We start from the raw sequence: 11,979 nt of genomic DNA, 5'->3' as shown, positions 1-11,979 counted from the left end.
GGAGCTACACCAATTGAGGATCTGGCCTGTATATATTTTGAACATGTATTCATTTGGTTTGCCTGTTTTTGAACAATATTTTTGCAGTGTTTTTATTCAGACATATGCTCTGCGTTTGACTGACTTTGCTGCCTGTGCTGCTGTTTGTAGTTTTAAAGCCAAATCTAAGTCTCCAGTGCCCGGCACTCTGCAGATTATTTTTAAGAAAGGAAGGGGAGTCCCCCAATTTAACTGTGCCTTAAAAGAAAATGCAAAGGTCTAATGCTGGGAAAAACAAAGCGAACTGAAGAAGGACGGTCTCCGGGGCTGGGCTGACTGCAGAACTGGAGTCACTTCTGCTACCTGGGCTAGAGGAAATGTCCCTCTCTAAGTGTTGCTTTGGAGGAGCCTGAGCTGTGACTTAGTTTCCCTGACTTTGCTCCTCTCTCCCCATGTATTTTTGTACCGGGGGAGACACGGGCAGGGCAATACTTTATTTAAAAAAAAAAGATGTGGGTGCTAACTCTGCCACCAGCCGGAGGGACACACAGGCCAGACAGACGGTCGGACCCGCTCCCTTATTTTCCACCCAGCAGCCTCCCCCTCGCCAATACCGTACCAACCGGCAACACATCCCCTTTCTCCAGCCCGGATTTTCCCTCCAACCCTTCCCCGGGCAGGCCGCGGGGCTTCGGGCACACAGGCGGGGAGGGTCTCCTCCGCTCAGGCGCCCCCAGCCCGGGAAGCCCAGAGGCGAGAGCGAGCCGCTGCCCCCGGCCCCGGCCCCGGCCCCGGCCCCGGCGCCTGCCTGGGACCGGAGGGAGCGCAGCCGCCCTCGCCCGGGCTTCGCGCGCCGCTCCTGCCCCGCGCGCGCCGCCGGGCTCGGGGGGGGGGGCCCACCTGGCCCGCGCGCCCCGCTTAGGGGGGGGGGGCGCCTTTGCCGCAGCGTCCCTCCCTCCCTCCCTCTCGCCTTGCAGCGGCGACTCCCGAGCGCGGAGCAGCCGGATGACGGTGCGGGGAGGAGGCGTAGGATGGTGGCTGACTTGCTGCGGGGCCGGGAGGGACCCTAGGTCCGCCGTGCACCGCGTGAGAGGGGAACCACCCCAGCCCCTCCCCGGCTGCGGCTGCAGGGATGCAGTGGGGAGGATGGAGCGGGGCTGGGTTTACCTTCCGCCTGGATTGAGCGAGCGAATGACTTAAACGGGGGACGGGGGGGGGGACCCAAGCTTGTGACATTTCGCCCCTTCGTTCGCAAGCCACCTTCATTCCGGAGTTGCCGTTCGGCATGAAGGACGCCCTGTGCCAGCCCTGCGGGGATCGGCTCCTGGAGCCCAGCCCGTCCACGGGAAGCTGGCCGGCGCTGGGAGTCTGAGCTGTGCGGAATAACGGGGGGCAGCAGGCGCAGGACGCATTCAAGGGGACCAGGAGTTGCGGCTCTGGCTTCCCCATCCCGGGGGCATTTCCCCTCCGGGCGCCGCGGCTGCCGCACCCGGACGGTTCTCTCCATCTCTTCTGCACCTGCGGGGCACTAGGAAGCCTTCCTGAGCCGGCACCTTTCCGTACCACCCAGCTTTGCGGCTGCCGCTTGTCCTGCACGCTCCCTGCTTGGGCTTGAGACCACAGCTCCCGGGGACGTGGGATGTGCTCTCACCTGCAGCCACCTCCCATCCCAAGCCACCTTTGCATCTCCAGCCAGGCGCCTCCCCACACGCCACCCCTCATTTGCTAAGCAGCAGCAGAAGCGGCCACACTGGGAGTTTGATGGCTTCTTTGAGGCGAGTCAAAGTTCTGTTGGTGTTGAACTTGATTGCAGTGGCTGGCTTTGTCCTCTTTCTGGCCAAGTGTAGACCCATCACCGTCAAGAGCGGGGATTCCTTCCATGAAATTCATCCCAGGGCAGAAGTGGCCAACTTGACAGCCCATGGCATCAGCCCTATCCAGGATGCAGTACTGAAAAGGCTCTCCCTTCTAGAAGATATAGTCTACAGGCAGCTAAATGGTAGGAATAGCTGTCATTCTTTTGTTACCTTTCGGGCACAGACATACTTGGAAATACAAATAAAAATATAATAGAGAACAATGATTCTTGAAGTTAGCAAAAGTAGAGAGCTACTTACCTATCTTTTCTGTGACAGGTTTCAGAGGGGTAGCCGTGTTAGTCTGTATCAGAAAAAACAACGGGGAGTCCTTGTGGCACCTTAGAGACTAACAAATTTATTTGCGCATAAGCTTTTGTGGGCTAAAACCCACTTCATCAGATATGTTTTCTGTGTTCTCATGCAAGCTATATCTTTAGGAGACATAACTGGGTGAATCAGCGTAGTCTCTAATTTCTAAGCTATGTTAGTTTCTTAAAAGATTGCAAGTACCTTGCACAGAATGGGAGGAATGTGTAATAATATAATGCTGGCTCTCAGTTTTGTTGTTCCGGTCAGGAAATTATACCATCATGACTTTTTCCTCAGGAGATCAGAAACTAGTTCAGCAGCCAAATATAGGGTTGAAGAAGCATGCTGTGTATTGATTGAGGAAATGGCTTTTTACCACCAGAAATTTGTTGTTTGCTATTTTTTAAAAACTTTTGGGGAGAGGGGGTTCAAAAGTCTAAAGCATTTTGTGTCATCCAAGTGCAGACAGCCAGACAGTAAATGCACTTTTCGGTAATAAGTTAAACAAACAATTCAAACGTTTCCTATGGCTCAGCCTTGACAGATGCTAATTAAAACCTCCCGTAATGCTTCTCTTTATAGCACAGTGCAGGGATTTCTATTAAAATCTCACCAGGTTCAATAGTTCGGAGATGTAGAAAGGGAGCATAAAGATGCCATGAGGGATACCGAAACATGTTGTGGGGATGTAAGAAATCGAGGTGAGATATCTAATTAAAACACAGACTAAAGAGCTATTTTTTTTAAGTGTTCCCCATAGATTCACTAGTAGCAATGTGATTTAGAGCTTCCAGCCAACCCATTTGGAGCTTCCAGTCTCTGTGGATTTAAAGACTATAGATTTTAATATTGCAAAATTAACATAGTTAATATTTTCTGTAATGTCGGTATGTTCTCCCCTCCCCTGATTCTTGAATACTAAACTAAGGCATGATTCTGTACTGTTGAATGGAGCACCTTGTGAATTGCATTTGTGTACTGACTCAGAACTATTACTGATGGATGGCAATACTAGGCAGTGGATGCTAGGCATATACTGGAATGCAGCAGGCATATGCTGGTGTTTTGTCTTTAGTTATAATCATCATCTTGGTTAATCTCTGGGTTTGGGAACGGTGTTGTATAAATTGAGATGCACTAAGCCAGTCGAGAACGGATCATTTTACATTGCTACTCCATACACATGTGTGAGAAGAATTTCCTGCTTATAAAGGTGGATGACACCTAATCTAAACCCCAGTGTTATCCAACAGAAGCTGCTGAAACAGTGTTGCGTGGCAATGTGAGGAGTGAAGTAAAAGGATAACAAGATTCTATACTATTCGGTGTAATGAACCTGTGAAATGCATTGCTGCAAGATAGCCGGGCAAACAATTTAATACTTTTCAGAAAGGAATAGGCATATCTGTAAATAAGACAGTCCGCAGTTATATTTAACTTAAAAAATCTGTGGGATATCAGTCCTCAATCTTCAGAGCATAACAACCAGCAAGATATTTCTTCCCACCACTATCATTATTATTTATTAAATATGGGCATTGGGGTAGCTCCTAGCAGCCTTAGTGAGAGGTTTTCCTAGGCACTGTACACACACTGGAGAGAACTACATAATGGAGTGCTGACATTAGCCACCATGAGCGTCAAGATGCTCAACTAGGTGCAGCAATGGTCAGTTCTACTATGGCAACTGAACGGAATTGTAAGGACAGCTGGCATATAGTGTATCTAAATGATAGTGCTTTAAAAATGTTTGGTAAAATGAAATCTCATTACTCTGGTGCAATATATAACACTACCTGCACTACCTAGCAAGGGAGCTCAAAACAAGACCTTAGTTGGCATTTGTCTCCTTGTGTTCCCAGAAATAAAAAGTGGGAGTTCATCAGAAGTGTTTCCATTTTCCTTAGGATTAAGAGCTGGGGACCTGTAGGACTCCCTACTTTTGGCCAATCCTTGAGGGTGCAAACTAGACCTTTTGGTGCCTATTGATTCCCCCAACACACCATTGAGTGCAAGAGGTGCCTTTCTTCCTAGGTCTGAATTGGCCGTTTCTGTAGTACACTCCCAGCAGGTGTGCATTTGGAATGTAGAGTAAGAGACAGCCTGGTGCTGGAAAATGCTGCTATGCACTTAAACGCTATGAAAGGGGATGGAATCAATATGTTTGTCCAAACCACAAATGATTTCCCGGATGGACTGCAACTCAAGAGCATGAAGGTAGCTACTTATCTGTATGGCCATTACAAGTACAATTTGTAGCAATATTGATCGATGAGTCTGGCTCAACAATAGGCTCAAGTTTAACTGTGGTGTAAGTTAGGGGTGTTGATCAAGTGTATTTTGGGGTTCACACACAATTTATTTCTGTTAATTTTGCTTATGCACACTATCCACTGAATACTGTGTCAGAGTTGTAGCTGTGTTAGTCTGTATTAGCAAAAAACAACGAGGCATACTCGTGGCACCTTAGAGACTAACAAATTTGTTTGGGCATAAGCTTTCGTGGGCTAAGACCCGCTTCACCAGATGCATGGAGTGGAAGATATATATACATAGTCCATGAAAAGATGGGAGTTGCATTACCAATTCTAACGAGACAATTCAATTAAAGTGAGCTATTTTCAACAGGAGGAGAGTCACTTTTGTAGTGGTAATCAAGGTGGCCCATTTCAAACAGTTGACAAGAAGGTGTGAATAACGGTAGGGGGAAAATTAGCATGGGGAGATTAGTTTTTAGTTCTTGTAGTGACCCATCCACTCCCAGCCTTTATTCAGGCCTAATCTGATGGTATCCAGTTTTCAAATTAATTCCAGTTCTGCAGTTTCTCGTTGCAGTCTGTTTTTTAAGTTTTTTTTGTTGAAGAATTGCCACTTTAAAATCTGTTGTTGAGTGTCCAGGGAGGTTGAAGTGTTCTCTGACTGGTTTTTGAATGTTATAATTTTTGTTGCCTGATTTGTGTCCATTTATTCTTTTGCGTAGAGACTGCCCAATTTGGCCAATGTGTGCTTTGTGCTTCAGCAAGGCATGTGATTAGACCTGATTGAATGAGAAGGATAAAGAAAATAGGAAACACCATCGCTCTCTAGAGCCTGTCCTCTGCAACTGCAGGAAGTAGTGAGATGTGCCCAAATGATCCTTGCTGTGATGATCCCGAGGAAGATGGAACAACTCCTCTATGGGAGAATTTCCCCATGTCTAAATTTGGAGTTAAAATTAATTCCATTCACAAGAGAAAGAGTTACCAAGACTGAAGCTCTACGGTAGAACCTCAGAGTTAAGAGCACCTTGGGAATGCAGGTTATTCATAACTCTGAAATGTTCATTACTCTGAACAAAACATTATGGTTCTTTCAAAAGTTTACAACTGAACTTTTAACCATCTTAATTTAAATGAAACTAGCTCAGAAATGGTTTGCTTATCTTGTAAAAAAAATGTAATTTTACATTTTTTTCAGTAGTTTACATTTAACACAGTACTGTACTGTGCAGTTTTTTTGTTTTGTTTTGTTTTTGTCTCTTCTGCTTGATTGTGTACTTCTGGTTCCAGATGAGATGTGTGGTTGACTGGTCAGTTTGTAACTCTGCTGTTTGTTATTCTGAGGTTCTGCTGTAGTACCAACTTGAGACGTGCAGGTATCTAGTATAACTTCACTTATGCTTTTTTTTTTTTCTAACTTTTCATCTTTAAAAATTGCATTTTGGTGTCAACTGACTCGCCAGCCCTAATCCATGCATTTAGAATAGCTCCCTCCAAAATCCATCAGCCAATTACATTCTTCTTTCACAGTACCCATTAATATTTTATTTTATAATTTGCCCGAGGCCTTGATGTTATGTTTTGTGCCAAATTTCGACTATTACAGAATGTAGCATCCTCTTACTTTAAGGGAATCCTGTGTTTCTCCTATAGCTTCACTTGGTTGGAGGAAGTAGGAGGTGTTTGGGCAAACCTGGCCTATGACTAGGGCTTCTAGGTGCTAAGGTAATATAGATAATAATTATAAATTAAATCTAAACTGTTGTGTGCTGCTCTACTTTGCTGTGTTGCACTCAGAGTTGGCTCCATTTCAGGGGTGGATGAAGCAATTCCTAAATAAGTGCACCATTTATAAAGCTCTGTTGTATAAATATAAGCTTGTTATTGTTCTGATCTAGTATGGCAATTCCTGTGTTTCTGATTGTTGCAAGATATGGTATAAAGCAGGTCAGAAATGCCAGCCAAACTGTACACCCACCATCTCTCCTTTGAAACTTTTTTGGTGAATGTTGGCCTCCAAGACAGAATCAATGGAATTCTGTGCTGATGGTCTAATAACTGCATTGTGCTACAGAATTAATATTTGATTAGTAATGACATTTTGTAACCAGCACAAAACCTCCCCTGCCCACAATGGACATGTCTTTATGCAAGGGTTGAAGGGCTGGGCAGACATGCAGGCTAAGGGAGGATGGTCTTGTGGATAAGGACTCAGTAAAAAACATTTAGTTCTTAGACTTTTCTGCAAGACCTTGGGATTCTCTGACATGAACCAGATCTGCCGTCTTAAATGACTCTGCAGACCAGTAGGAACAGGAGAGACCATACGAGTTTCTGAAAATGTAAACTGCAGCTTAAAATTGGTGAGGCAGTTAGAGCCTATTTGGCCTTGCTTTGCAGGTGTTACACATGGCTGAGGCTGGGTGGAAGTGGGGTTGCTTCTTATGTTCGGCGCAGCACAAGCCACTATGTAATTTAGCCCTTGGAATGCTGACCTTTTCCAGACTGCCAGTCAGATGAATTCTGTGTGTGTGTGCAATATTGTATTACAGCTTAGTAACTATTCATTGTAAAGGGTAGATTTGATTAATTCACTCCCTTTTTGTTGTTCTCAAATTATCCCTGAGCAGACTTAGATCTTTACAAATTTGTTTGTTCAGAATTAGTCATAAGCATACTTCAGCCTGCGGCTTGCTTGTGAACTATTGGCCATAAGTATTGCTCTTTCTGATTTTCTATTCCTGCTGTGTGATTCATCACAGAAGGGGTGTGTGTGTGTGTGTGTGTGTGTTTTCCAGCCCCCGATCAGATAACTTTATACTATCAAAGATCTTCCATAAGTGTGGCCATGTGTTCTCTCTCCCCCACATGGGTATTTTGGGGAATATATACATTTGTAAGAGTATTTGAGAGACTTTTAAGTTCTGCAGACTTTTTTTTTTTTTTTGATAAGCAGATGTTTTCTTTATACTGCACATGTTCAGGAAAAGCTAATGAAAGGGTTGTGAATACTGCTGAAAGGAACCTATGGCTTTTATTTCAGTTAGTGTTTGCAATTTTATTTTTTACTCCTACTTAATCTCTCTCTGCTTCTACATTTACATAAAATTTAGCAGTGGTTGTGGTCCAAATAGCCTCAAAAGTTGTGGAAGTTCATGCAGAAATATCAGAACTTTGCAGTGTGAACCCTCTCAGAGAGAGAGAGTGTGAGAGAGAGAGTGTGTGTATGTGTGTGCATAATAGACATAGGTTAAGGAGGATGGTCTAATGGATAAGGACTTAGTAGAACGCATTCAATTCTTACCTCAGCCATGGACTTCTCATGCAATCTTGGGATTCTCTGAATTCTTCCGTTGACCTAGCTACCACTTCTTTGAGGGGTGGATTAACCTCAGTGATGGGAAAACCCCTTCCATTGCTGTAGTGAGTGTCTACACCAGTGGTTTCCAACCTTTTTGCGCACAAGATCACTTTTTGAATTTAAGATCAGCCCAGGATCTACCCTGCCCACTCCCCGAGGCCCCGCCTTGCTCACTCCATTCCCCCCTCCCTCTGTCACTTGCTTTCTCCCACCCTCACTCACTTTCACCAGGCTGGGGCAGGAGGTTGGGGTGCAGGAGGGGGTGCAGGCTCCGGGAGGGAGTTTGGTGCAGGAGCTGGTGCAGAGTGTTGGGTCTGACCTGCCCGGCCCCTGAGCTCCTAGCCGGGGAGGCTCGCCCTGGCCCCTCCCCTGCTGTCCCGTTTCCCCCCCTCCCCCCAGCCACCTGGGCAGCGCTCTAGGTGGCAGGGCTGCGCTCATGCAGGGCAGCGTGGCGGTGTGTCTAGCTCCGGCCGGGTGGCACGGCGGCCAGGCATGCTGCTCTGAGAGGCAAGGTAAGGGGGCCAGGGCCGGGGGGGTTGGATATGAGGCAGGGAGTCTAGGGGGCAGTCAGGGGATGGGGAACAGGGGGCGGTTGGATAGGGCAGAGGTTCTGGGGTGGGGCAGGGGATGGGGAACAGGGGGGGTTAGATAGGGGATGGGGTCCTGGGGGATGGTTAGGGGATAAGGAGCGGGGGTAGGGTTGGATGGGTGGAGAGTTCTGAGGGGGGCAGTCGGGGGCGGGAAGTGGGAGGGGTTGGATAGGGGGCAGGGGCCAGGCTGTTTGGGGACGCACAGCCTTCCCTACCTGGCTCTCCATACAGTTTCACACCCTGATGTGGCCCTCGGGCCAAAAAGTTTGTCCACCCCTGGTCTGGTGGGTAGGCCACGGAACTGGGACTCAGGAAACCAGGGTATATTTCTTTCTCAGCCAGGCTCCCTGTGTGAACCACTTAGTCTACCACTTAGACTGTGCCACAGTCCTTCAGGGGTAAAATAGGGATAATACTTCGCTTCCTCATGAGGGGGGTGTTAAGGATAAAACCCATTAACGATTGTGAGGTGCTCAGATACCGCAATAATCAGGGCCATGTAAGTATGTAGATAGGCCCAGAATGAAGATCCTGATCTGAACATCCCTCAAGTTGGGAGTGTTAGAAACCATCTGTATTATTAGCAGGTTCAATGAGTAAGAGTTCTGAATAACCAGTTCTGTTCAGTGCTTTTTTGTTTGATTTACACAAATGGATCCATCCAGTAAGCTGTTCAGTGTATGAAATTAGTGGGAGTGAAAGTGGTCAGTACGCTGCTGAACAGAGCCCTCAGCAGGGAAAAATTAATTGTTTAGTATAAGAAAGTTCTGTGCACAAATCCAGATGTTTAGGAGAATACTGACGAACGCTCTAAAGGGACACCACAACTCATTTTAGGCCCAACATTTAAGATTTTGTTTGTAAAAACAAAATGGATATTTTACAAAATGTAATAGGAATAGAAATTATTTTAAAGCTGTTTTTAATATGCGCACCTCTGAATGTTAAAGAGTAAACATCCCTCTGCAGTGTTAAAATTTCAAACTGCACCCTTATGCCAGTGTAGGACATGAAACTGGCTAGAAAGGAACATGAAATTGCCCAGTGAAGTTAGTTGCCTCCTATCTGGAAGAAATGCACAAAGGCAAATAGGTATTATATAAATGTTAAAAAGCAAATTAGAACTTTAAACTACTTTCCAATTGAATAATGTAGGATCATAGTTTGCAAAAAAGTATCCATTAAATTTACATCTCCACCTTTGCATGTGCAATAATTTGCACACATTCAGTTCCAAACTGGTGCAAGCAAACCACATTTGTGCACACAAGTTGCATAGTTAGCTGTTTACCCAATTTGTCCTTGAAACTTGTGGGGATTGCATAAGCAAAATTGAGGCACTTTTTGAAATGTGGCCTTTTAGATGATTTTACTGAAATATAGTTTTGTCTTTTTAAAATGGCACTCATTTAAAATACTTTAAAGAAATGTGAATTTGCTCACATATTACAGAGCATAATAATGCTTGACACTTACAGCACTTATCTTTAAAGTACTTTACAAACATTAGCTAACTACTGACTATGACAACTGTACATGTAAACAAAAGCCGATTACCATCAGATCCATCAGCTATTACTGGTATGAAGCAGCGTGGCACCCGCAGAGAGTAGTTACATTCAGATTTCCTAATCGGTAAGTAATATACCACTAAAGGGATGAAAGAGTCTTTGATTTAAGATAAACAGATAAAAGCAAAAAGAGAAGAATGGGGATATGCTGTTTGTAAAGAACAAGGGCCCAATCCAGAAAAGCTTTACTCACAAGTTATGTCAAAAAAACTCCTCGTAAGGGGATGATCTTGCTGGGTAAGGCCCATAGGTATGGAAAATGGTGTTACGAGTAATTATATAGAATGATATGGTGGATGCTGCTGCTAAATTGTGAAATTTCACCAACAGCTGTCACACAGTGGTATATGAGATACCTTGATTTTCCCCTCACCCCCAAGCTGTGCTTATAATGTGAAGTGATTCTGGTATCTCATATAGCATTGATTTTCAAACTTTTTAGGCTGCATACGCCTTTCCAAATAACACAGCCTACCGGGTGCCCCCATTTAAGATAGGCTCATAATATCTTATATCACATTTAGATTTAGATTGTCAAGTCTTACTAAAAAAATGTGTTGTCTGCCATTACTGGATATTTCTCACGTACCCCAGTTTGAAAACCACTGTCCACATAAAGCATAATGTTGTAACTCCATCCTAAACACTAAAGCTGAGGTTATTCCAAAAGGTACCTAAGGAGATTTGGATCCCCAATTTCCATTAAATTAATGGAAATTGTACATCTTCATCCTGTAGGCACCTTTTGAAATCTCAGCCCAACTTTTAAGTTGCAGGATAACAGGTTTTATAGACTTCACTCATCCCCTGAAGCAACATGAGAGCTGTTGACTTTAAAGTAAATTGTTCTTATCAGGAGCATCTAAAGGAAGTCTGATATCTATCACAGAATGATAAAAATAAATACTTCTTAAAGGAATAATAGAGTTAACAGACTAGTCTTCTGATAGTCTGTCAGTTTAGAAGTTAATGTGACATTTGGATGACAACCAGGCTGACAAGGAACTGATAGATAATTTTGTTTTCAATTATTGTTTGGCATTATTATCCGAATATTTTCTGGTGTTGGCAACGGATGAGTAATAAATCGGTGACACATTCATCACGCAGAAACAACACACTGATCTTGAGCTGTAGCAGCAGGGACTAGGTCACAGACATAACTTTGGTATTTTATTCTTGCATATTAATCTGAATGCACATCAGCAAAAGTTTAGATACATGGGAACACTTTCAAAAGTGCCTGAGTGTCTTAGGAGCTTAAGTCCCATTGAGGTAAATGGGATTTAGACGCCTACATGCCGGAGTCCCTTCTGAAAGTGGGATCTAGGCTCCAAACTCATTTAGGCATTTTTGGAAATTTTACCCAAGGGGAAAACCTCCCTTTTAATTATTATTTAATTATTTTAAGTAATTTAATTAGTTTAATTATTAAGTATTACAGTATTATTTTAAAGCCCTAACGCAGATCAAAGCTCCATTATGATAGGTACTGTACAAACGCATCATAAGAGAGAATCCCTTTATGGGAAGTGATAGAGTTGGGTGTACAATCCAGGTCTCCTGGACCCTATTTTAGTGGCCTGTCCATTGGACCATTCGATCTCTTCCTAAAACAAAACATAAGAGAAAATTGAAGTGGACATTTGTAAGCATTGCTTGTCTGCACTGCTGGGCCTTAACTTACATCTAGGGTCTTAACTTACAATACCCGCAGCTGTGTGAAGTCATGGCATCTCTTGAGGAATGACTGTTAATCAAGCCAAATTGGGAGCTGGTTTTGTCTTGTGCATAAACAAAAATATGAATGAGACCACCACACATGTTACTATTGTGTTCTGGGAGCCAGCATTTGAGCGATGGATTCAAGGTGAAAGGCCAGTATGTGATAATCTGGCCATACAAGAGGTCTTTAAGAAAATCTGCGAAGACCTCTTTCAAGTGTATCCCCATAATACACCACCACAAGTTGACAGTGGTGATTTAGCTTTAGTAATGTATTCTAGTTTTGCTATGTTATTTTTCCTAAACAGTTTTGTCAGTACAGGCAAC

The 11,979-nt window shown here is 44.3% G+C and overlaps 1 protein-coding gene across 2 annotated transcripts in view; it reads left to right on the top strand.

Annotated features, from left to right (window-relative positions):
- The first annotated feature begins 941 nt into the window (after positions 1-941).
- The window catches only part of GALNT17 (polypeptide N-acetylgalactosaminyltransferase 17), a 283,130-nt gene continuing 272,092 nt past the window's right edge, over positions 942-11,979 (top strand). For both annotated transcript variants that reach the window (XR_014714398.1, XM_084651006.1), the window contains exon 1: positions 942-1,978. Coding sequence is in view for 1 of the 2 variants with exons in the window: in XM_084651006.1 (XP_084507132.1) it covers positions 1,741-1,978 (238 nt within the window). In the remaining variant the exon portion in view is untranslated. The remainder of the gene's footprint in view (positions 1,979-11,979) is intronic.

This window comes from Lepidochelys olivacea (assembly GCF_965140295.1).
Source record: "Lepidochelys olivacea isolate rLepOli2 genome assembly, chromosome: 17".
Lineage (NCBI taxonomy): Eukaryota > Metazoa > Chordata > Testudines > Cheloniidae > Lepidochelys > Lepidochelys olivacea.
Note: the sequence above shows the minus strand (reverse complement) of the source record. Positions and strands in the feature narration are given on the sequence as shown.